The 26,332-nt window shown below is 40.4% G+C and overlaps 1 protein-coding gene across 1 annotated transcript; it reads left to right on the top strand.

Moving 5' to 3' along the window:
• Positions 1–7,218: 7,218 nt before the first annotated feature.
• On the top strand, positions 7,219–25,527 carry pik3r2 (phosphoinositide-3-kinase, regulatory subunit 2 (beta)). The gene is made up of 15 exons (XM_034556323.1): positions 7,219–7,559; positions 16,734–16,826; positions 18,113–18,187; positions 19,307–19,459; positions 20,102–20,312; positions 20,502–20,587; positions 21,003–21,105; positions 21,330–21,428; positions 21,558–21,738; positions 21,916–22,035; positions 22,652–22,794; positions 22,921–23,097; positions 23,402–23,473; positions 23,634–23,804; positions 24,637–25,527. Exons 1-15 carry the CDS (start codon positions 7,241–7,243, stop codon positions 24,842–24,844), a joined length of 2,211 nt encoding a protein of 736 aa, XP_034412214.1. The 5' UTR covers positions 7,219–7,240; the 3' UTR covers positions 24,845–25,527.
• Positions 25,528–26,332: the final 805 nt, after the last annotated feature.

Raw genomic sequence — 26,332 nt, 5'->3', positions numbered from 1 at the left:
AGCGCTGCAAGTGTGTTCTGCGCACGCAGCTTTATGCGTTCGACTCGTGCCCTAGTTTAAAAGTTTCAACTTAATGTTTTTTCCCCTGTGTGTGTTTGTGTGTGTGTATATATATATATATATATATATATATATATATATATATATATATATATATATTTCAACATTGCGTTAAAATGTATCGTTGATATTTACTCGTGCTGCACGTTGCTCGGTGCTCGCGCTTGTCGGAGCCCGTTAAGTTCACGTTACTGAAACATTTGTTTTCTAAAATTTGCTTCAGAGTTTACGTGAATTATTTTTGTTTTGTCGTTGATTCTGGATGCGTTGGTTGATATACGGAGGGGAAAAAGAGTTTAATCTCTATTGGCTCTTAAAGTTGTCAATTCATGCAGAAATTAGAGAGAGTTGATGGCTTTTTTTTTCTTCCTTTTTTCATCTTTCTTCTTTTTTCTTTTTAGCTTAATACTGACATTCAAATGTTACTAAGATTTAAAAAAGTGTAGTCTTAAACACAGCACATACTAATACGCCTACCTTTGCAGTGTACGCTGTGTGTACAACATTGATAGTAGTTACGTGCGTGACATGAGAGCCTTTGCATTGACTGCAGCCTATAGGAGAACAGGCAGTGGAGGCCCACCACAGCTGAAGGCCTGATCTGATGTGTGCCTGCGTGCATGTGTGTGTGTGTGTGTGTGTGTGTGTGTGTGTGTGTGTGTGTGTTACAACCCTGGTTTGAGGATTTGGCATATATCAAGGAGTTAATAGACATTGTGCTACTTGCATAATAATACAAGCTGTGTGGAGACCCCTCCTCTTACTCTCATGTAATTACTGAACACCACATCATGCAATCAAATGTCAACCCTCCATTATACTGCTTTATCAATGTGAAGCTTGACTTGTGGCAAAGCCTTCATTCTTCTTCTAAATGTCTTCAAATGCTCAGAATGATTTGCAGGGCTTGTTACAATAAAACTTCCCAATGAAGTGGAGCATTCACAAAATGCCAAGTGTCACATCCCAACTTCCAGTTCCACCAGACACTGTACAGCTGTGGTTATTTGTTTTATATGTCCTTCAGCTGGGGCACCCATTTAATGGTGTTATTTAATTGAAATAGCAGCAGAATAGTCTTTAAGTACAGTTTAGACGTGGCTCCACGAGAAATGCTGCAGACGCTGGGCTGGGATTTTTACCCAAGAAAAAAACAAACATCTCAAGTTAACATAAGTATGAATTTCTTAAAATGTTTGGGAGATAAATAAGTCTAGATGCACAACACACTGGGTACAATTCTAGTTAGTCACTCGTAATACACTTTTTGAAAACGTCTATCCTGCATGTGACCATGTCACTGACTTACTGACAGAATAAGCTTTATTAGCTAAGTATGTGTGCAATAAATTGGACTCAGTTCTTTTGCATTTCTCTTGATGTATTTACACAGAAATATAAATAACAGCTAGGAGTTCCTATGATATTGACAGACAAATGCATCAATTGGTATTACTTCATCACCAACCAAGTAAAAGTGGTTCCTTAATATTCTCTCTGTGTTGTGATGATTAGTATTTGACTAGACTTGTCATTGCTGTGTGCTACACTGTATGTTACCTGCATGTATTCATGTTCAGGCCAAATAGAATGGGTCTGGGTAAAGTTTCAGGCTAACCAACATACTTATCAGATTTTATTTCTTTGTTGCTGTCAAAAGGTTTTAATTTAAAAGCCTGGTCGCATGGACTTAATGTAGCATGTTAAACTAGCATCTTATATATCTTCTGATGAATACAGCGGGTCCTCTTTAACGGTAGAGCCTTTTGGTGTAGTTGACTTTTCAGAACAGGGCTTTCTCAGTGCTACATAATCTTTGTAGCAGATGTTTCTATTCAGCTTGTCAGCTTCATTAAGGACAGATAGAATTCAGGTGAACATAACTCAAATTATATACTACATAATACTTTAACCCCCATTTTAGGTTGAAAAATGAGTCCTCACAAGCTCCTGTGTGGCCGGTTGGCCTGTCCTCGCTGCCTGTGGCGCAGTAGATTTTTTTCAGTTCCATGTGGACAGATGGCCCGAGGCCAGGCTGCATGCGTAGTTGCTCTGTAGTCAGCTCCTCACCAGCAGGGCCAACGCATACATCAAGTGTAAAGCAATAACTGTGTGTCCACGTAAATGTCTGAATGTTGTACAATGCATGCTTTGGTTTTGACAAAAGTAACTTCAAGACAACAAAAAACTGCGGCCCTTCTTCTCTTGATGAATGAAAACCACAAATGTTTTGAAAAATAATCACAACCAAGGGCTGAACTGCTGTTGATATTTGGCCTGGATTTGCCAAGGCATGTTTCCTATCAAACCTTCAAAGAAATTATTAAAACGATGGGTTCACCGAATTGTACACTGACATACATAGATGTGACTTAAACGTGAAGTCACGATTGATGATGATGATTGATGGTAGGTTGAAAAGTGAAAATGAACAACCTCAGAGAAATGGCTTCATTGGTAGCTGATAGCTGGGTGATAGATTGACAGGATGAATGAATTACATACATGATAGAGGTATGTTTTATAAAACTAGACCTATACATTGTCCCAGCCGATACATCAACTGATATTAGCTTGTTGTAGATATATTTTAATTGGTTTATACTAAGTCGGTATAGAAATTTCAAACAAAGTTTGAGGTATAGAAACCGTGTATATAGTTTGTACATCAGAGAGCACTGACAAGTACATTTTTACACTTTAAAAAGTTACATACACACACAAATAATCTGAGAGATTCTTATCAAGACTGTCATGTGTTTATGTTGAGAAAAAATATCTACTTGAAACAGTATTGACCTAAACAAATCCAGTATCAGTCGGGCTATAATAAGATAAAATATTGCTTCTGACATTTAAAAAAAAATTCTTTCAGATTTTGTGCAACTATATTTTAAATTAGCATCCATTCAAAATTTTGAAAAAAAATAGTTATTTAATAAATATTCAATAAAATATAAGTGTCAGTTCTTGTATATATTCTATATTAAATAAGAAACTCATGGCACTGCGCTGGGCATACAAAAATGCTTTGCACTGGTCAGGGTTGGCTGAAAAAATATTTCACACAGAAAAGATTGAGAACCACTGCTCTAGAAAATATGTATCAATATTACATTACAAAATTATATAATGTGAAGTAAGATTTGATCCTATATACCACCCGCATACATAATATCAATAGTGTAGGGCTGCAGCAGCCCACTTTACTTTAAAAATATATTCATCTGCCAGTTAATCATTCAGCTTATGCATCATAAAGAGAAAGATGTCCAATTCATGTTTTTATTTTTGGTGTGAACAACCGTCTAAAAACCCACACATTTATTTTACAATTGGATGAAACAAAAAAAATTATGTAACGATTAATCAATTATAAAAAATAACTGCTCCTTATTTTTCTGGGAATCAATGAATCAGTTTATCAACTTGTTTCAACTCTTAATCAGTACTTCTCTTCCAAATTGATAACTAGCCGATCATTTTTATATAAATATTAAAAGACTAACGTTGAAATACAGCAATTGCAGTATAACCCAAATGAAATGAACAAATGGTTGAACAAATAAACGTGCACGTTGGCAATGTCCGTAGCTCCTGTCTCACTCGACTGTGTTAGTGCTGCTCTGAATAGCTTATTTTTTACATTTTACATTATGCATACTGGTGTATAACGAACAGGTCAGAGCTCCACTGCCTGACTCAACTCACCGAGAGTCATTGATGTCTGCAGACAGCAGAGGAAAATCTAGATGCCATTTTTAGTTCTGAATATGAAGAAGAATTGACAGTGGGAGTATTTCTCTGTATATTATAAAATATAGCGCTATGTTTATAATGCACAGTTGTTAGGTGTTTACCACAAAGTGTATTATTTATCTGTACTTGATTAGTACACCTGCATTTTGTCATAGTTTCTCACAGTGTTTCTCTTTTTTATATCCCAGACTATATTTATCTTTCTTTTTTGCGATATGATCATCACATTTATCATCCTGTTCAATCAGAAAAACAAAATCATCTCCTTTCATCTCATTGCACCATTTCAACATGACTCATGGAATTCCCTCCAATCACATGCAGCCTTCAGTTTTTCCGTGCTATGTTTTTCATCATTATCCTTGGTCAGCTTCATTTGATTTAAATCATCATTTCCTCAATAATGATGCGCAATCATCAAGGTTGCAAAGGTAAAAAAGTAAAGCGTGTGGTGAAAGGTGTAGTGGTTTGAGTCCGATGTTTGATCACTGCCTAGATACATTTTCTAATATTAGAACATTTCCTTGATTTGCCTGGCTTCTCTGGTGACTGGGGAGCACATGGCCAGAACAGCAGCCAATCAGAGCACAGGATTATCTTTCCCTCTCTCTAGCAACAGTGAGTTACTTGCCGCCTATTCATTAATTATTTTCCTGTGGTCTCCCTCAGCCGTTTGGACTCTGCTGATAACAAAGTGCTCCGTCTCTCGGTCTCACTCTGTTTTTTTTCACTACTTTCTGTCGCTCTCTGCTCTGATTGAATACAAAAAAAGACTTTTAAAAAAAAGGATGGATCCAGTGACACTGAGCTTGCCAGCTGCTGCTGCTGCCCTCAACTGTAAGCTACTACACTAACAGACCAGGACTGTAACAGAGATGACACTTCACTCACCTCGTGCGACTTTTTTTGCTTTGGAACTAAATAATACAAAAGGATTACGGAACAAGAGCACTCCCTGCTCACTGCTTTTTCTTTTACTTCGTCTTCACCTTGTTGTTGCCTCTTTTCTGCAGCAGTGCTCTGCCTGTAAACAAATAAAACATGGCAACTGGAAAAACGACTGGACTTTTTCGCTGGCTGAGGATGGGGGGAGAGTTGGAGGCAGGACTGTGTGTGTTCGGGGACTGGGTGAGTGTGGGGGGGGGGGGGGTTCGGAGAGCAGGTGGAGAGAAGAGGGAGGAGGGAGTTTAGGGTTGGGGGGGGGGGGGGTTATGGTGGTGTGAGGATTGCGGGCTGTGGTTGGGTATGCCAGTGCCACGTGTCTAGCCTGGCACCTCTTGCTTCTCGGCTCGAAGGATGTTGGACTGAGAATCTGGCTGAGCCTGTCCGGCTTCTCTGAACCAAAAGTGGGGTGAGTGTTGCACTCTGCTGCTTCCTGTCGTCACGATAACTCTTAAACCTTTCTTAAAAAGATGATATTGTTACTCACAAAGGTTTGCAGTGTATATACATTCGCTTACCGAATGTCGTGGCGGGGGAGGTGGAGGGGTGGGGGGGTGGGTTTGGAAATCGGTGGTTTATTTTTATTTTTTATGTTCTAATCTAATTTTATTTAAGTGTCTGCAATGCATCACTCAAAACATTGTCCATACAGAAACGTAAATGAAATGATTGCACAACATCGGGCCTCGCGAACCAGGCCTTTGGTTATTTAGATTTGGATGTTTTGAGAAATTGCCCCAAATAGCTCCTTACGCCTGGCATACACGACCAGAAGTTCCCTCCACCGTCTTGTCTCTGTCACTCTCTACCTGCTCCATCTCCTCCCTGACATCCTTTCATCCCGTCCAGAGAGGTTAACACGACCATTGTCCCTAGTAGGTCCACAGACCACAGATTCACTTAATCTGGTGGAAACCCTAATCTCTCTCTCTTCCTCACTCCCTATCTCATCTCTCAGTATAGTTTCTGATTTCCATTTGAACTTTGAGGCATTTTTATTTTATTGTCCCGCTTAAATAATAAATGGATATCCATATAATAATAATTACACACTTGTGCGTGGCATTTTATTGGGCCTTGCAGTCATCTTCATCAGAGAATATTTGTTATAGGTCGATGAATGACCCCTTTACTGTATATAGATAATATGAAAAGATTGATTGTTATACAGGGAAACATTTGCTTTTAAGGTGTTGTGCCAGTCGTTGGTTGTTCAGATGACTGTCCATTTCGTTTCCTCATCTTGAATAGACTTGGTACAGTATGATTTTTCTATTTTGACAGAATGAAGCCAAAACATTTCTGAGGCAACACAGAGCAGCCTTTTTCCCCTCTCCTACGGAGAGGGAACTGTTGTGAAGGGTTCTGCATGTTTTAGAAAATTCTGGTCGCCCTACAGCCGTGATGCAGGTCCTAGTTTCCTTTGCATGCACATTCTGCGAAAAACGTTTTCCTCGCCATTTTGCATGGATTTCTTTGGTTACAGCAAATCGCACATTGTTGTTGTGTAAGTTGAAGGGACGTTTATTTCACAGTGAAACTTCTTGTTCCTGTGGAAACTAATGTGTCAGTTGGGGCTGTGAGTGTGAATGTAGAGTGGAGGGATTGGAGACTCCTGTCCAGGGACCCAGTCTGCTGTTGGTCATGACGCAGCAGCATCATCCGATCTCTCCGTCCTAACCGAATACTGCACAAGTGCATGGAGCTGCCGCAGTTCGCCATTTTTATGCATCGCTTTAAGCTTCGTTTCACATCGATATGTGCCGCTTTATTTATCGAATAGAAACAACGTGTATTGGTGATTAATTTGTATTTTCATTATTACAAAAATGTAGACTCCTTTTATTTTATTTATTTTTTCTCATTTCACTTTTCTTTTTTTGGTGTGTTTTTCTTTACGTCATGCAGGTCGGTCACAATCCCTCTCCGGAACATGTGGGAGCCTGAGAGAACCGAAGAGGATTAAAGACCTTCCCACTTTGCCACTGGTCCTCCAATCAGGCGACTTCATTTGACCGTAGAGAGCCAACAACACCAGGCCCTCGACTGGCAACACCTTTGAACCAGGCTGCTCCAAAAGCACCCGGCCAGCAGGTTCCTGCTGATTACAAGAGCATGTTGCCAATGCTCTCCCTCTGCTCCATCATCTGGCTCAACCGGGGTATCAAGCTGAGGAAAGTGCATAAGCCCACCAACACCGGTCAGGTCTGAAACCGCTGCCTTCTCAGACTTAGCAGCAGCAGAACGCCACCTTATTGACTTTTAAAAATGCTTCTGAGCTTCGGGTGACACCCCCTCCTCCCCTCATTCCCCCGACCCCCTGAGCCACCGTACCAACATCAGAGTTTAGTGACTCAACAGCCTTTTTGGTTTCTGAGGAGGATTTCTGTACAGGCGAACCCTGTTGTTGCAGTGGGACTCGGGCTGCACCATCTAATCCTCTATTCAGTAGCCATTTTGATTTGTCCTCCCTAACAAAATGGCGACGGAAGGTTTTCAGTACCTTGCCCTCTTCGCATTTACAAGGGACCAGGAAGAGGACCTGGATCTGCAGGCTGGGGACCTTCTGACAGTCAGCAAGGCCTCTCTGCTGTCCATGGAGAACTACCAGGAGGGCTGCGTGGAGCAGCCTGAGCGCCTCGGCTGGCTCCTCGGGTACAACGAACGTACTAAACAGAGAGGTGACTTCCCAGGGACGTATGTCGAGTATGTGGGCCCCGTGAAGATGGCGCTCCCATCGAGTCAACCCAGGTCCCAACGACCCCTCCCTGTTGCTCCAAGACCAGAGTCGTCTCAAGGTAAGAGCATTTTTGTATTAAATACTCTGTCACAATATTTTTCACAGCAGAGTAGCTGCAAGGCAACTGAAATGTTTGTATTGATTGTATTGTAGAGAACAATAATGCACTCGTAGCACGATACCGTTTCACATTTTAAAGGGACCTGGAAATATTGTGTTGCAATTTCATACATAAAGTTGGAGTTTAATTTGTTAGAAGCCAGCACACAGTTTAGTTGATTTCTCAGTATGTAATGTAATAACAGTGCCTTTTGTAACTACAGTGCGGCGTCTGTAAATGTCCTTGCGAAGCTGGCATTTAACATTATATTCTTCTTTATTGTTTTTCTAAAAAGAAAGCTTTTTCTGCATGCAGGTTGTTTATATTTCTTTTCAAATTATAATTGAAAAACTTTTATTTTGTTGTATGTTTATTTTGTTTTATTTTATTTTTGGAATCTCTCAGGATTTGAATTTATTCTTGGGAGGAGGTGTGATTTTATATTTGTTTTTACATAGACTTTTTAACATTTTATTGTCAAAGTTTTAAGCACAGGACCAGACCGTCAACACAGACTTTGGCTGTGGGTTGGTGCAGTTGACGTGTTGCTGGTCAAGTTTTGATTGGGCTGTCACATTTGGCAGTGACCTCTAGCTGACCCTTTAATCTATACTTAAAACACGTCATAAGCCTTACCTCTTTGGAAGCACAGCTAACCAAAAAGGCCTAATCCATCTACTTACCGGACTCTCCTGTACAGGTCTGGCATTGATTCTGCTGTCTGTGTGGCCCCTTTACATTCAACATTAACATGTGTCTCTGGCAACCAAAATGCATAGGGGCTTATCTGCTCAAAAATGCTTGGCTCTCCTTCAGTGTGACTTGTTATTGACCTTCTACTCAACTACGGGGACAAGATCACACTGCCAGGAAATACTTCAAGTACTGTTTTCAAAGAAATGTTTTAATCGCTGTGGTTGTATTTTGTGCAAATTAAGAGTTATTGAAAGGTGCATATTCCAAGATGTTGATCATTTCTGTTGCCTCAACATGGTGATGCGGCTTGCAGCTAACGGTGCAAACATTGCAAACAAATGCAGAAGTGCTGGCAATGCGAACAGTATTTACCTGAGGGGGAACTTGAGGGTCGGCACTACACTTCTGCGACGACGCTTTCTGTCAAGGCGACATTATCAGCTTTAACTGCTGTATGAGAGCAGAGCAGCAGCCGTGAGCTAACCACGCATGGCTGGCCCGGCTATGTCAACAAGGCAAGGAGAAGCTTGGTTAACAACACACACAAACACACACACACAGAGGGGGAGCGATATTATTCTCTGCTCAGGTAGACATTACTCCCCTATATCCTGACTTAGACAATAGTTGTTTGCTGCTGTGTTAATGCTCTGAAAGTCATATTTTGCATTAACATTTCAGGGAATACAATATCCAATGTTGTTACTCGGAGATAAATGCTCTGTTCTTTCACACCTCTTTTCACTCCTGTAACTCTGGGGGAAAATGGCACGACTGATATTTATTCATAATGGTAAGAGCCTGCTTTCAGCTGTAACAGCGTCCAACTCAAAGCTACATTTGGCTTGGATTTGTCAACCTCAGCAAGCTTAACTTCAAGTAAAAACTTCTTTTTTTTTTACCAAAGTTCTTCCACACTCCCAAGATTTCCTTCATTTTCTCCTCATTAGCACTCCCTTGCTTTTGGCTTCAGCTGGTTAATTTATTGCTTCCTTGTACGGGATGCCAGGGGAAAAGGTGCAAAGGGTCAAAAGATTAATACAAGTTTTTATATCATTCCGCATATAAAACCATACAATCCTCCTCTGTCCAAAGCTGTATTCTCTGTAATTCCCGTGTGCTTTTTTATGACAGATGGGCTAAGTACCACTCTGAGCATGTATGCTGTGAACTCTGAATTACCTTTGGTTGAGCCAATTGGCTATTCATCGTGTCCAACAGTACACTGGGCCTCATACAAATTCATTAGTTTTAATTTGTTTCTCTGTATTTCTTTTTCCTTAAAATTCCTACAAATACAGGGAATGTCCTAGCTTCAGTACAAATGTCTTCAGTTTTCTTATCACATGAGAGTTCTCCATGCCAATAATATAATAAAAACTGAGAGTGAAGGGCAAGTATTGGTCCGTAAGCACAGGCTTAACTTTCCCCAGCAGAAGCAGGTGAGGAGGACAACAGTATCCTCGTGGTTTGATGGACAGTGAAACAAACCAGTTGGGCAGCAGGCGTTTGTGTCTGTGATATGGAGAGACAGGGGCGGAAGAACCCAGTGAAACCCTGGGAAGGGGTTTAGGGGGGGTTGGGTGGCAGGGAAGTGGCTGAAGGAAGGATACTTTGGCTTAGCACCAAAAGTGCATTTTATATTAGAAATGGTGGAGCCCAAATTCAACAAATATCATCATAATTTCCCTGAAGGAACCGAGGCCCTTGACATTTTGTGAATAGAGCTATTGTTAGTGTGGCCCATTTACTATACGCAAGGATTGTAACATTGGTATTGAGAGGCAGCACCAAGATGACGAAGGTACAGGTTTAATTCAAATGTTCGTCCTATAACATGGAGCTGAATGTTTGCGAAAAAATTACCACCTGGAATTTAGCATTTAATAATCAATGTACTATAACCCACATCTACATACAGCTGGCAACGTTATCAGCGTTCTACCCAGACCTTGAGGATACTTCAAACATCATTTCAGCCTTTGAAATATTTTAGTTTTTGCTGTTCGTTCCTGGTCAGAGAGGACACTGCGAGGACCGGCTGTCAGCAAGTTTGTCTGACTGTTTCAGTTTGTGAAATTGACTGATTCAGACTTATTTATTTTAGTTTTAGTTTTAGACATTTGTATTTAATTAAGTTAATTTTCTTGACTGAACATGGACACAGCAAAACTTACTCAGCCTCAAGTCTTTTACGTGCAAATGCATTCATGTAAAACTCTCCTCAGAAACCCAGTTAAGTGTACACATTGCCAAAAGATTAGGTTTCATTGGCAGAAATCTTACTGTTAACAGTTTTTTCCTTAATCCTTTACCCAGATTAAATAAACCAGGTTTCTCATTTGCATTCAAGAAATTAGGTTACTGCAGAATGACTACTTGAGTGCATGTACATGTACCAATGTTACTGAGTAAATCTGGCTTTCTCAATGGCCAAAAGATGCAAATGGCTCAGCTTTTCTTTTTTTCTAAATTTAAATAGTTAGAAGCGGGTTGTGGGTTGACCGACGACGTCATATTAGTGTGAATATTTGGACTACATTATAACAGTCCCTCTCCTACAGATGCAGCATTTAGTTACTCACAAGTGTTGTGTGTAGAGTTTGTTTATGTGCTTAAAAAATGACTTCACTCTGTATTAAAGCAGTTTATTTTGGTTTTATTTTGGTTGTTCAGCCACAAAACAGGCCATGCTTTATGTACAACAGTAGTGTTTATACATTAGTTTGTTAGAATGGATTTTGGTTACCTTCACTCATCTAGTGTTGTGGAGCACATATGGTGCAGTACAACTTGGAGTGATGGATTCAAGTAAACATTTTGAGACAGATTGTGAGTAAAAAGTCTGCTTTGGCAAAGGCGTTTCTCAACTTGCAGCCGAAATCATTCTACAAACCCAGAGAGATTTTTTCCCCCTCTTTCCCTCTTTTCCTTTCCCTGGCCTCACTTTAACTGCCTGCTGAAGTGAACCATGGCTTGGCATGTTTGCAAACTCCTCCCTTCGTTCTCTCTCCCTCACTCGCTCCCGCTCTCCCCCTTCTCTCTGGTACTCCCTCCTTTTTGCAGCCTTCCTCCCTGATTCACATACATGTCTGATACTGTCTCTGGGCAGCTATAAACCATGTTAGCGGGGCCAGTTCTCAGAAAGGACAGACCTCTGTTCTCTCTCCACTCCCTTTTCCTTACCAGGAAAACACTTTCAAAGAACCAATGGAGGGAAGGGGAGGAGAGGGGGGGCGTAGGAGCTGAGACAGTAGAGAAAGTGAATGAGAGAGATATGGAGAGGCTGAAAAGGGAGGGAGACGAGGGCTACAGTGTAAGCCAAGGCCGCCCTATCCAACTGCAAATATAGGAACCAGCTGTATTTGGTTTCTCTCCTGGCTGTTGTATTATTCTCCTGGAATTTAGTAAATTTAGCATGTTACACATTTTATTTTCTGGAGCATTTATTAAGTGCCAGAGCAGTAAATGAGAACTCATTTAGGTGTGAAGTTGTCTTACTAAAAGATTAACGGCTTTAGGAAAAAAGTTATGAGAGAAACGTACATGTTGTACAGTTGCTTACTGTTGGCAGGAGTAAAATAAAATGCTTAAACAGAATTATACCATGAAAGCATTCAGACTTGAGTATTTTTGATATGATGATATAGGCTATGATGATAATCACGCAAGATAAACTATAAACCATATTTTACTCGGCATGGTCTTTTCTTCTGAGGGACAAATCTCCAACTCAGTATTGTGTGCTTCAATGGGGTTACAACTTTCCATATATATTTAGGTATAGACCGACCATGTCCGATGGCAAAAGTGTTTATAGCTTCTCAAAATAGCTAGACTAAAAGGTGAACGAGACGGGCGAGCATCTCCTCAAGGGCATTGTTGGTGTTGCACTTGAACATACGAAAAGTGACTGAAGAATGGGGGGAAAAGTTTGAGAGAGAAGTTCTTCTCCTTCCTACTTTATCACATCTGCACAGCTGGCCAATCGCTGCGTAAAGTAGGTGTGAATGTTATATTCATTGTTTTGAAGTTAAAACATTGTTGGGCGCAGCTAACTCCGACACTGGAAAGGTTTGAGGGATGGGGATTTCAGAGGGTGTTCAACAATCTGACAACTTTGAAGCGGCCCCATTACTTTTAGACTGAGTCATATAACTGAGGTTGCAACACCAACCTCACAATGTCAGCTAGAACGGGACTAAAACACGTGTTACTTGGGACTACTTTTGGCATAAAATGGTAAACTTTAAAGTTTCTGCATACATTGACATTTGAATTTTCATTTTAAAGTTGTTAAATCCTCCATTTCCCCACAACATGAATAAAGTTTAGTCACATTGCATTAAACACGTTCTTGATCAGCCTGCTATTACAAGTTTTATAGCACATTTCTGCATTAATGTTCACCCCAGTGATGCCTGTAGGCCTGTAAAACCAGCGTTGTGTAGAGAGCACCTAGTCTGACATGGTTGCAGGGACTCACTCGTGCAGCTTTGAAGCATGCTGAAACAGAGGAATGGATGGTGTGCCTGGTCATAATGCATTGCTTATCCACATTGCTTATCCACACAGCTGGGATACAGTGAGTACATGTGAAACCTGACCATACACACTGTTGCACACTATCCGTGAGCCAGACACCAACTGGCCTCGTCACAACTGCACATAAGAAACACATGCTTGGAGTAAACGACACGGTTTGAAAATGTCTTGCCAAATTTGATCCTCATTTGTTGATGAAGGTGTTTACTTCAGTTTAGCCTCAAATTGGTGCATTTGGAGGACCGTGGAAAGTTAGTTAGCTCTTTTATACTGTAATAGAAAAGAATACAAAAAAATATTCTATTAGCTGTTGGTCATTCATGACCTTTGCAAATAGTTGCCAATCTTGAACTTAATACAGGATAAAACATAAATGAATTTATACAAGCCGACTGTACATGCCGACCACAAAACCAGTGAATAACCTTTATCATGATCACTTTGGTTATGGTACAATAAAAATACAATTAATTTTTCTGTGGTAACTTGTCGCTCTGACTGTCTGGGCATACATTTTATCGTTTTTTGTCATATAAAAAGTGAATCCAATAACATCATTTGAGGTAGTCGTGGTTGAACTGAATCATTTTTATTTAATTTACATAATAAAAAAAAGTGTAGGATGTAAAGTGATTACATTCAAGAGGTTTAATTTCAAGCATTTCAATCCTGTGAATTACTTCATGCTGTATCTCTGCATTTGGAAAAGCTTCAGTTTCTTCCACAGACCCCTGAGAGGGAGAATGCAGCAGAGCCAGCTACGTATTACATAAGCATACTGATGCAGAAGATACAGAGCAAATATTTATCCAGTCTACTTTTGCCTGTCTGCTGCTTGCCTTGCATTGAACGAGCTGTGCAAACACACGACAGGATCTGCAACATTCATCCGACCGCTCCAGCTTCATGTGCAGAAGCACACTTCACACGTGTCTTTATAGGTTTTCATTTTTCTAACGCAAATGATGTTGATTGACTGGGTTTGACTTTATCAAATCATATCTGTAGAAATTCTGCAAACACAGTCATGAGACCTAGCCTGTAAAGATTTCTCACAATGAATGCATGCATGAACTCGACTTAAAAGGTTCAAACGCACCCGGACATACTTGTTAAAGTGCCAAACTCCACTCTGTGTCATGCTTTTTTCTCGTTCTCTCTCTCTCTCTCTCTCTCCCTCTCTCTCCCTCTCTCTCTCTCTCTCTTCCTCTCTTATCTGTTTCTCCCATTGGCGTCGTCTCAGGGCTTGTCAAGTCATAAGCCTGCCTGTCAGTGTGCAGTCTGCCAAGGAAGTGGTTCTAATTGACTAACAAGTTGCTGTTACTTCTCTCTCGGCTTTCACTCTTTTTTTCCATACCTTTCCAAAACCTTGAAACGACTGTGCTTCAGCTGCTTTTTGCACGAAAGTCAAAGTTGTTGTAAAATAAAGTGTTTATATTTGTTTGCATGAAGTGACACACTTCTTTCCTCTTGTGGAAAATATGGCAATCAATTTTTCTTACTCCCCTCTCAAACTGTTGGAGGGAATTCATTTTGTGGTTTTATAGCCTATATTTGAACCTATTTCCCTTTTTTATTTGATTTCCACGTTATTACCGTCATCCTGCCTTAACCCGTAAGAGCCTCGTGAAGATTGGCTTGTGCTCTCTTGTGCTAAATAATTTATACACTTTAATTATGACAATCCAGTCTTACTTAGAAAGTGTTTATTTATTAACAATAATATTTCAATGAAATGATGGCATTTAATTAAGCAATATGAAGAATTAATTGGTACAAAGTGTTTGTGATAGTTTCCTCTTCTTGTACGTCATAGCATTTTATAGTAATGTGAAAAGGCAAAATCAATTCAGTGGTTTGCCGTCAACAAAAAGAAAACAACAACATGGGTCGATATTCAAATGCCTAAAATTCCCCATGTGTATGTTTAGATTTCCAGTGGCTGTCTAAATTAGGAGTCTTGCCTATCAGGAGTGAAGGCACTGTGACATTGTTATACTGTAGAGCCGCAACACCCCAAAAACCATGCTCAACTTTTCCAACAATGCAATAAGTCATTAATAATGCGGTAGCTCACATTTGTGGCAGATTTGTTGGCATGTCTATTAATTCTGTTAAAACCTGGTATTTCTGTACAGTTGCAGATAAAGATTAAGCTACACTACTATTATTAGTTGTGTTTGGATTATTTCCAACTCGTGTTATCCAAACATATTCAATAACATCAGAGCGCTTATTGAAAAATATAGATGTATTCGTTTACAAAATTCACACCATGTTTTTATCTAACAAATATTCTGCTTTAGTCCATATTTGTTGTTGCTTAGCTTTTCAAAAGCAACATGTTCACTGTTTCCTCTCCCACTTACTCCTGCGTTGTTTAAATGCCATGCTGTTTTTGGTCTGAAAACCACATCAAGGTGGAAAGGAGAAGAAACTGTTTGTTTGAACCAGGAGCACACACTTACCCTAAGTATCTTTTATACTTACAAATCATTTTGTAAAAGTCTTATAATGGTTTTGTAATACACTACACTATGTACAAACTGTACTGCACACCAAAGAGAGACACTATGTGATGAGAGCAGAGGGGGGAAGGGCCCTGCCAACCAAAATGGCCAACAGGGATAAAGAAGAGGCAGAGGTCTGTCTGTGTGCTTGCTCGAGAGCTGGAGACCATGCCGGGCAAAGTTTCCATGTTCAACCGGCAGAAACGAAGAAACGGAGAGAGACAGGAAAAAGAAAAAGAGAGATTAAAACTTCTGTAAAAGAGACCAAAAGGGAGAAAAAGAAAGATAAGGAGCAAGAGAGAGAAAATAGGGAGAAAGTCCAGCAAGAGAAAGAATGCAAAAGACAGAGAGAGGGAGAGAGTCATCCAAAGAAACTGAGAACAAGAACCGGAGAGAGGGAGAGAGAGAGAGAGAGGAACGGAATGTGCTGACGCTGTGTTTCTTGTCTGAACTCCCCAAATTAATAATCAGCAGCGGTTTAGCCGAGCCGTGCCAGGAACAGGAGCCTAATGCCAAGCCCCGGCCAGTCCAGGCCCTCCCTGCTCCCACCGTTACTCCCACCCCTCATACCCCCCACCGCCCCCCCAAACCCCAGCTCATAGTCCTGCTTTGGGGCCAAATAGGAGGCGCTGCCTGTCTGGGCCGGGCCGGGCCTGGCACACTGCCACAGGGCTTTTGCTTGTTCAGGAGTTTTGATTAAATCCTTTATTGTGCTCCACTCACGCAAAGAGCTAAGGCGAAACACCGAGCAGGACGGAGGGGAGGAGAGAAAGCGAGAGGGGAGAAAAGAAAAGGGAAAAAAAGAGAGGGAGGGAAATGGGATCTCTCTTTTTTCCCCTCTTGCTTTCTCCTTTTCTCATTCTCTCAGACTGAAAAGATGTTTGATTTGGTCTATGGGGAGTTGTGAAGTAGATAAAGTTTTTGCTCGCCATCAGCAGTCTTTTTTTATTTTCACTCCTCCGTATAAAGCCTCTTTTCATTCTTTTGTTCATTAAGCTTTCTAAATTGTTCTGGTTTTCTTATCTTAAATCTAATCAGCTAGACTTCCAGACGTCCAACCACCAAAGTAAGATGCATCACAAGCTTCAAGGGTGCTCTGTGTTTTAGTCAGTGTTGGGAGTTGTTTTTTATTTAAATACTATCAGAACAAATGCTTTTTTTGCAAAACAGGTGTGCTTCTTGCGAAATGGATATTAAAATCCACCTCCTCACATTTTATTGTGTTCTTCCCAGATTTTTTTACATGCTCACAACATTATACACGCTCTATATCTCCAACTGCTCCTAGTTAACTGTGCCCTTCTCAGTGCTGCAGCACCCCCCGTGGTCTTTCAGAGGCTTTGTGCCAGAAGTGTAACAGTGATTTGTGTTGTTGTTTCAGCTGTTTCTGTGCTGGACCTGAGCGAGCAGTTCACACCGCCAGAGACGGCTCCCCCAGCCCTCGCCAGCCTGATCCAAGCCATAGAGAAGAGAGGTACATCCACGCAATCGGCCAAAGTATTCATCTGTCGTCTGTCTCGCCTCTCCGTCTCTCCGTATATGTGCGACTGTCTCCCTCTCGCCATGTGCCTGTTGCTCTCATGCCAGCATTGGACACATATATAGACATGTGGATACAGTCACACAGATTAGAAGTGCACACTCGCAGTACCTCCTCGGTCGCTTAGGGACTTTATATGGATTTCCTACATGAAGTTTAATGTGGTTTAAGTCAGAACAAGTTCTCACTGTGTCCTGCTCAGTGGGTTTGATATGCACTACTGTTGTTAACAAATAGCACTCAGTGGGACTCCATTCACAGTTTTGAGTCTTTTTTTCTGTCTTTCTTGTTTTTGTTTTCTCTCTGTTTGTCTCTCTCACATACAAATAGATTTGTGACTGCAAATTCAAATTATTTTCATCACTGATTAATCTGCAGATTATATTCTTGATTCATCACTTAATCATTTAATGTCAGAGCCTAATAAAACATCTTAAAATTCCTGTCTGCATTTTAGCTTGAATACATCGAAATAGTTGCTAAATAATTTTATGTGGATTGACATAGATTAGCATTCTCACTTTTTCCCAAGTATATTTGACTCAATGACTCCAGTGTGGACGCACTATATACTCTAAAGCTGATTAGAAATAGTTTGTAAGGAAGTGATGCTTTAATCAAGTCGCAAGGATTGCTAATATTTCCATATTGATTATCTACTTGAAGGGCGACAGAAGGTCTGTCTCTGAATGTAAATAATATAGTGGAGCACTAATATTGAATTACTTCCCAGTGTTGGATGCACATACGCTGTGACTGCATGGTGTGGTTTTCACAACTACCTGAGAGACCTAGATGGAAGCCTAGACTCAGTGCTTCTACATGTTTGTTAAGCCTTGGACCCAAAAGAGAAATTCATTCAGTAAGAGTTTAAAAGTTTTCTTCAGGGATATTTTCACAGGATGTGTGAAATATTTTTCTCGTTTTGGGGTTTCAAATATAATTGCTCTTTCGGTCACTAAATCAATTGCACATTTCCCATTAAGAATAGCACATATTTTGCTTGTCCAAAACATTTGACGGATCAACTCTCCACCAATTGATTGATCCCCTTCTCTCTGTTGATGGGTGTGAGACTGGAATGAAAACAACACACAGCTGTATTCCCAAACAAACATCTGGCCATGTGCTTTGTCACACACAAGTTGTTGCTTAAAAACGGACATTGTCCAGCCCGTAAAATGTCAAATTTATTCAACTGCTCTTTTTGTCTTTCTCAGGTCTGGACTGCAAGATATTGTACAGGACAGATGTTTCCTCAGGTTCAGACAGCCCAGTGTATAGCCTGAGCTCTGGTAAGTCAGAGATGTATACCTTTTAATCTTCATCCTGTCCTTTTTTTTAATACACTTTATTTGTGTTATTTGTGCAGTAGAGTCCAACCAAAATATTGGCTCATAGTAGCTTATGGCAATACACCGTATGGGTGTATATGTCATATAAAATTATAGTTCAAAATCATTGTTTATCTTATGTGTTTGTACTGAAGGGGTTATCTGTAATCATATTGTTTCAAGTCTCAAATATCTATTTTAGTATCATCCTCAAAAATTCGGTATCATTTAAAGGGACAGTGTGTTGCATTTAGGGGGATCTACTGACAGAATATAATAGTGATTAGTATGTTTTCTACAATCGCCTGAAAATAGGTTACTTTAGAATCAGCAGTTTATTTCTACATACGGAGTGTGTCCTCTTTATGGAGCCGGCCACCATGTCTGGAAAAGGGCCAATGCGTTTGTCTTATTTATGAATTATTTTCATCTGTATGTTTTGAAATTCTGATTGTGATCAAGAATAAGAAAACAAATCTAACATATAACTTAAGTTTAATCTGGGATTCGTCTTCACTCTGGAATGAAACTCCATCGATCAGTCCGATCAGCTGCAGCATCCAATCAAATAACTAATGAACAATTAGGCAGCTAAAACACTTCCTGGAGGCCTGCTCTTGTGTGTCCTCGGAGCAAAAGCAAGAGCTTTGGGACAGCTGTCAATACGGCAGCACAGAACAACAGCGCATAGGAGCCAGGAAATGACAAATAAGAGAAGTGGGATGTACCCAGTGTGTTTCAGTTGGCTGTAATCTGCAACCTCACCACTAGATGCCATCCGATCCTACACATTAGTGAATTACAAAAGGTTTCACTGATATTTACTGTATGGAATGGGAACTGAGCATGCAAGCTGCTTTTCAGCGATGCCATTCATATTTCATAAGGTTACACCTATTTAACGGGATTGAAAGTAGCCCGCTACTGTTTGTTCAGTACGTCTCACCTGCTTCATACAGTATATTGGGAGAGAATTCAAGTTACAACCGAACAGAGCCTTCAGATTCAGATTCAGTTTTTTTGTGTTTAATTAAGTTTGGTCTCCCTAAATGTCTTTGTATGTGTCTTTGTGGGCTCCAGAGAGTGAGATGTGTCAGAAAGATGTGGGGTACCTGTCCGAGTGTGTGCTGAGCTACCTGAGAAACCTACCGTCACCCGTCATCCCTGCCTGTTTCTATGCTCCCCTTCAAACTGCTGTCACACTGCAGCAGCAGGTCCTACAGCAGTCAGCAGGTAGGTCTCATCTCATGAATACTTTGAGTTGATACTTGATTCAACGCCCAATTTTCAATTAGTTAACGGGTGCCATCTTATAAGAGGAGTCACTTCTGTATGGTCATGGCTTGTTATAGGACCATTAGCATTTGAGAGCTGGAGAAAAGCTACATGCTGCTTTTGATGTTTTTTTAGTAGTTAGAAAAGGCACAATTCATTGCCTCAATAACTGTAATTTTAGTAAAAATAATTGCACAAGGCCCAAACTGACTGTTATATGCAGCTGATTGAGGTCAGTTGCTTGTCAGCGTTGAGAGAATAGAGTAGTGTTGGATTAGATGAGCTCACTGAGGCATGCTAGAAATTCTTCAGCTGATTCTTCTCTGCACACACATTCAGATTCAATTTATTTTAGAACTATTTACAGAAACGTCCATTGACCCAATTGACATTTTAGCTACTTATTAAGGACTTGATGACGATAAAAGTAGGTGGCATAGTGTCTCATAGCAGGCTAAACAGTCTGTACACATACCTAATTGAGCATCATCTTCTTCTTAAATATCTTGACTTTCCTGAAATTCTCCCCATGTGGTAAAACCTGATTAAATTGTAACAGTAGTTTATCATCTTCGTGGTTATTTCAATAACCTTTTACAGATGGTGCAGTTGCTGGAAGCCATGACAGGGAGGTAAGCCTGGTCCTCGAGAGCTCCACTTCCGTCCCTCTCCATCACCATCTCACACTGCAGTACCTCCTCACACACCTGGCCAAGGTCACACAGGTGCAGGCCAGTAATGGCCTGGACACACACACGCTGGGAAAGATCTTTGGACCACTGCTGATACGAACAGGCCCCTCCACCCCGTGGTACATTTTGGTTGACTGATATTTTACACAAAACAGATGCAATAGATTGTATGAAAGAAGAATTGAGCACCTTTGATCTGTCCGTTCTGTAAAGCACAAGGCTACTGAAGTAAAGTTTAAATTGATCAAATGTGTCAAATTGGGAGTTTCAGCTATGTATTTCTAAAGCTGCTATTGATTGATTTGCAGGTTGTCGGTGGATGAGGAGTTCCCTGCCCTTGTGGTGGAAAGGCTTCTGATAGAGAGAACGACGGAGCAAGACCTCGCTCCTCCAGGTATGTTATATATATATATATATATATATATATATATATATATATATATATATATATATATATCCATCCATCCATCCATTTTCAATACCGCTTATCCTCATTAGGGTCGCGGGGGCGCTGGAGCCTATCCCAGCTGACATAGGGCGAAGGCAGGGGACATATATATATATATATATATGTATATATATAAAGACAGTTTCCTTTATATGCAGTTCATTATGTTAGCTTTAATACAATACACAGTATTTCTGACATACTTTTACAAGTTTCTGACAGACAACTCTATCCATTTAGGTAAATCATAGCAGCTTCCAGGGAGTGTATTTGCTTAGTGACTGTTGTTTGGATCCATTCTATTAGTATAACATGCTTTTAATGGTGATCTTTGTGTGTTTATGTGTGTGTATGTTACCAGTTCTCCCAGCAAAGCCAGTCAAGTCACAAATGGCACCGTCAGCCATGACAGACACAAGCAGCCTGTTGAACGATGCTGAGTGGTACTGGGGAGAAATCTCAAGGTAATCTAGTTTTTATTTATTAGTATTGGATAGAAAATGTCATAGATACCAGACACTATGTATAGCAGCCAATCCGCTATACATGGTTACATGCTTCCAGAAATCAATGTTCCTTGTTTTACAGATTTATGACCGTGGGAATTATGTTATTATTTTGCTGTTAAATTGCAGCTGATCACGTTTAGGGCTCATGAAGTAAAGACTGCATGTCATGGTATTTGCAGAGAGGAGGTGAACGAGAAGCTGCGCGACACTCCAGATGGCACCTTCCTGGTCCGAGATGCCTCTAGTAAACTGGAGGGCGAGTACACGCTCACCCTCAGGTAAAGCTTGAGAAATAAAGAAATGTGATATTCAATGAAGAAAAAGCAGACCTTTGATGAAAGTTAACATGTGCAGCCATATGTCCTGTTATTGTCTTCTTCTCATGTGGCTCCTGTCTCCCCTTGCAGGAAAGGGGGGAACAACAAGCTTATAAAGATTTACAACCGAGACGGGAGGTATGGCTTCTCTGAGCCTCTTACCTTCCTGTCTGTAGTGGAGCTCATCAATCACTATCGCCATGAGTCCCTCGCCCAATACAATGCCAAACTGGACACCAAGCTTCTGTTCCCTGTCTCCAAATATCAACAGGTTGGGGACTTTTTTCATCAAGCTCAATTATAAGCAAACTCTCTCGGCAAGCCTCCTTTAAAGTAGAAATGATTGATCTAATTGTTTTTATATATAACAGTAAGCGGAGCCTGCTTGAAATGTATTTCATTCATCAAAGTGGTGCTTTTGCTCTCTTCTGCTTGTTGCATGGCTCAGTTGGTGAAGGAGAACAGCATAGAAGAGGTGGGAGAGCAGCTGAAGGTCTATCATGAGCAGTACCAGGAGAAGAGCCGCGAGTACGACTCCCTGTACGAGGAATACACACGCACCTCACAGGTAGGACATTTAACACTTTGAGTCTTTGAATTCTTCTTATACTGAACAAACAAACAACAAAAATCATACATATCTTGAAAACAGTCGTATTCATTATTGTCTGAAATCCAAAAGATAAGACAATAATTATTCTACAATGGAAATCTGGTTAAATCCATTTATAGCGAATGCAGCAGTGATATAAAACATAAAGAAATATGCACATGTTTCACAGTTTTTATCCAAATGTATTCAAAAGATTACATGAATAGGAAATATTAGGAAAAAAGACCACATTATATTATGAATATGTGCAGAAATCGAGTAGCACTAACAAATACAAAGATGGAATCGGTGTGAAAGCATGTACAATATAAAAAAAATCATTAAACTAATTTAAATACCTCAAATATAAATTGAAAGAGTAAAATAAAAGATCTATATATCTGTAGCATATAATGCCCATGATGAATACTTAAGTGTTGAATTTAAAGCCATTATATGTGTATATGTCTCACTTTTTATATTACACCACAGTGGAGGTGGAAGACTGGATATGTGTGATCTCAGCGGCTGCTAACTAATTGAAATACAATACATCATCAAATGGACGTTTCTCTGTCCCTGTTTCCTGCAGGAGCTGCAGATGAAGCGCACAGCCATTGAGGCCTTCAATGAGACCATCAAGATCTTTGAGGAGCAGTGTGAGACTCAGGAGCGCTACAGCAGAGAGTCTCTGGAGCGATTCCAACGCGAGGGCAACGAAAAGGAGATTCAAAAGTAAATTCAAGTTTATATGCATAGGATTATTGATACTCCTGGTTTAATTCAACTGCAAAAGCAAGATAGCATAAACACTTTGTTTTACATTTGAACAACACATTAATGGCCATTCTCTCAAATCAGGATCCAGAGCAACTCAGAACGTTTGAAGTCTCGTGTGAAGGAGATCCACGACAGCAAGCGTAAGCTGGAGCAGGACCTGAGACAGCAGGTCTCTGATAACAGAGAGATCGACAAAAAGATGAACAGCCTCAAGCCGGATCTCATGCAGCTCCGCAAAATCCGAGACCAGTACTTGATGTAAGAATGCATTTTAAGATTTACTCCATGTCTGATGTACATCAACTTTTCTCTGTGCTTTGATTTCACTTAATGATATATACAATTCAATTAAATTCAGTTTATTTTATATAGCCCAATATCAGGGCTTTACAATCTGTAGAAAATGTACATATATACAATCTGTACTTATATACATATATACAAACACACACACCAACACATTTATATACAATACACTTATATACACACACTTGTTATCTTCATGTCTTGAGAATGATGGGTAAAGTGTCAGCATTACACCTGCGGTGTTGTGGCTTTGCAGATGGCTGACTCAGAAGGGGACAAGGCAGAAGAAGATCAATGAATGGCTGGGCATAAAGAACGATGCAGATGAGTAAGTGTTTGAGATGAAGTAACAAGCTCAGCAACCTGTCCTGTGATGACTGGGTGCTGCAGTGTCTCCACCTGTAATTTAGGGAGTGGCTGAAGCTCAGTGTTTCGGTCGTGCTATGACATGTGATTGATTATCTGCTGCTTTAATTCTGTGTTTCCAGATCCTACTCACTGGAGGAGGATGAGGGTTCACCCCACCACGATGAGTGTACCTGGTATGTGGGTGACATCAAACGCACCCAGGCTGAGGAGATGCTGAGAGGCAAATGTGAGGGTACCTTTCTCATCCGTGAGAGCCAATCACAAAAGGGCTCCTACGCCTGTTCTGTAGTGTAAGTTTTATTGTTCCATTTGTTCTATAATGTTCTATTTATTCATCCACTTGCAGCTCGGGTAGGTAACATTGGAGAAACTATCAAGAGTAGGATAGATTTCAGAAATGATCCAACGGAAAACATCAACTCTTTTCCAATTAAAATATTAGCTCCAAATAATGCTAAATCTAGCAAGAAAATTGCCACGTTAGCAACACTGACCGCTGGTCCCTTCGGGCCCCCCTCCAAAGCCACTCCCCCACAACAAACATTATGAAAGTAATCAGATCATAATGGATGGAAACAACGAAGAAAGATATTTTCAGTACAGGTAGACCGTCCAGTCAATACATTCTGCCCGCATTAAATTATTGGACGGGCTCATTACAGCAACATTTGATTTAGTTGTCGGGATGAAGAGAATTTTAACAAATATAACGCAAATGTTTCTAAAATACATTACCCACTGTAGCTTTAAACAACTGACTAAATAGAGACCATTTTAGTTTGACAGCAGGACATTTCTCAAATAGTATAGTATCATATTTAACATTCATTGCCACAACAACCAGTAATCGTCAAGCTAGTGTTGTGATTAAGAGTGGCTTGTAGCTGGTTTGCAGGCAAACAGAAAAGTTGAAATGTTCTACGCAGCCAAAAAAAGTTGCAGGTTTAAGAAACAAATAGCAAGGATTCTTTTTCTTCATAAGAAGAAGAGTGGAAAGGAGCCAAAAGGAGCCAAAATGTCTGCTGTGAAAAAGTGTTGTATATATTGCCAACATGACATGAATGAAATACTTTAAGGCCAATGTAGGACGACAGTAAAAATGATCCCTGTCCTTCTTTCCAGTGTGGAAGGGGACACCAAGCACTGTGTCATCTACAAGACGGCAACAGGTTATGGATTCGCTGAGCCATACAATCTGTACTCGTCCCTCAGAGACCTGGTGCTCCACTACAAAAACGTCTCCTTGGTCCAACACAACGACCATCTGAATGTAAATCTCGCCTACCCAGTCCTGGCCCGCTCTCAGAACCAGAACCAGCACCCCAGATGAATTATCCACCAGCAGTGTCGGACGCCAACCAGGGTGGGGAAACAAAATTTCACTTGTTGTATTGGGAAAAAATTATCCTCAGAACGAAGCTTGTTCTTGTATAAGTGGCAAAGAGAAATAGACTCAACAGCCACTATTAAAAATTGTTGCGTTTTTGGCTTGAGGCTGGTGCTAATTTTCCACACCAACTCCAGTCCAGCAACGAGCACTCCTTGCTCACAGCATGGCTTCAAAATGAGCACACTACCACCAGTATGGAAGCACTGTACAGTTAGCCTGGCTGACGCAGTGAGTTTTAACTTGAGAAGAGTGTCGCATTAGCCAGCCTGGACTGTACAGTGCCAGTTATAGAACAGAGTGTGAGCAATACTCATGAAAATAACTTTAATTCAGAAAAAAAAAAGTGACTAAATGTTTTCAAAGAAGTCAAAATAAGCACACACATTGTTGTTTCCAAGATCGCGGAGAAGAGGAAAGAAACCAGATGGTGGGATGACTTTACAGGGGGCACTTTAGTTTTTTTTTTGCCTTGAACACGTGCTGACTGTCCACAGACAAAGGCCCAATATGTCATCCCCAGACTGCCTGCAAACTCTCTGTAGTCAAAAGCCTGAGCTGTCATCCACTGAAAGGACTGGCTTGGCTAAACCAGGCTGCTCGCTTCACACCTAAAGGCGGCGGAAAACCCGTGGACCAGGGGTGTAGTCACTGGAGCCGAGGGGGTTGTGTGTGTGGGGGTGGGGGGGGGAGAGAGAGAGAGAGAAATTGCTCCGTTGGATTTTCTAAAAGGATTTATGATTAAATTTAAAGCTTGCTGAAGTGCCATAGTAATAGCTTTGAATGACCACAAGCCTGTGTCACTGGAACAAGGAGGCACAATGAGGTTGAAAGAAGGAAGGAGGAAATAAACGGCTGTCGAAATAGACAAAGCTAAAGCTTTAAAAAAGAAATACACACATATAGGTATATTTTTTATGAAATTATCTTTATTTCCAACTGCTTGTTGCTCTCTCTCTTTGGGCCTCTTTTGTAATTGACGAGGTACAACATACACTAAATGCTGTATGACGAGAGAAATGCATGGTACATATTTGGTATATTGTGAATATATAATTTTACTCACAATACACTAGATGGTGGGGTACATTATTAAATGCAGTTACACATAATTTAGGTTTCCTTCTAAATGGAAATTGTGGAAAGACTCAAGCATCAAACGTCTCTTTGTTTCAAACATCTTCCTTCTTTTTTCATCCTCTTTGATACTGTAGCACCTGTAGCCATTGACTTAAGGCTTAACTGTTAGTGCTCCTCTTATGTGTCTTGTTCCTATATGCTTGAGACACTTAAGAGCACTTGTAGAGCATCAGTCTATGTGGTTATTGTATCTTCGGTACTGTATTTGCCTTCACTCTTGTTAGATTAGACTGTTTTAGCGGTACAATGTCCTTGCAGATGTTTATTGTTGTTTTCTTTAATACAGATTTA

This window comes from Cyclopterus lumpus, chromosome 17 (assembly GCF_009769545.1).
Source record: "Cyclopterus lumpus isolate fCycLum1 chromosome 17, fCycLum1.pri, whole genome shotgun sequence".
In the NCBI taxonomy this organism is placed as follows: domain Eukaryota; kingdom Metazoa; phylum Chordata; class Actinopteri; order Perciformes; family Cyclopteridae; genus Cyclopterus; species Cyclopterus lumpus.
The sequence above is the reverse complement of the archived record's forward strand: the minus strand, read 5'-3'. Positions and strand labels throughout refer to the sequence as shown.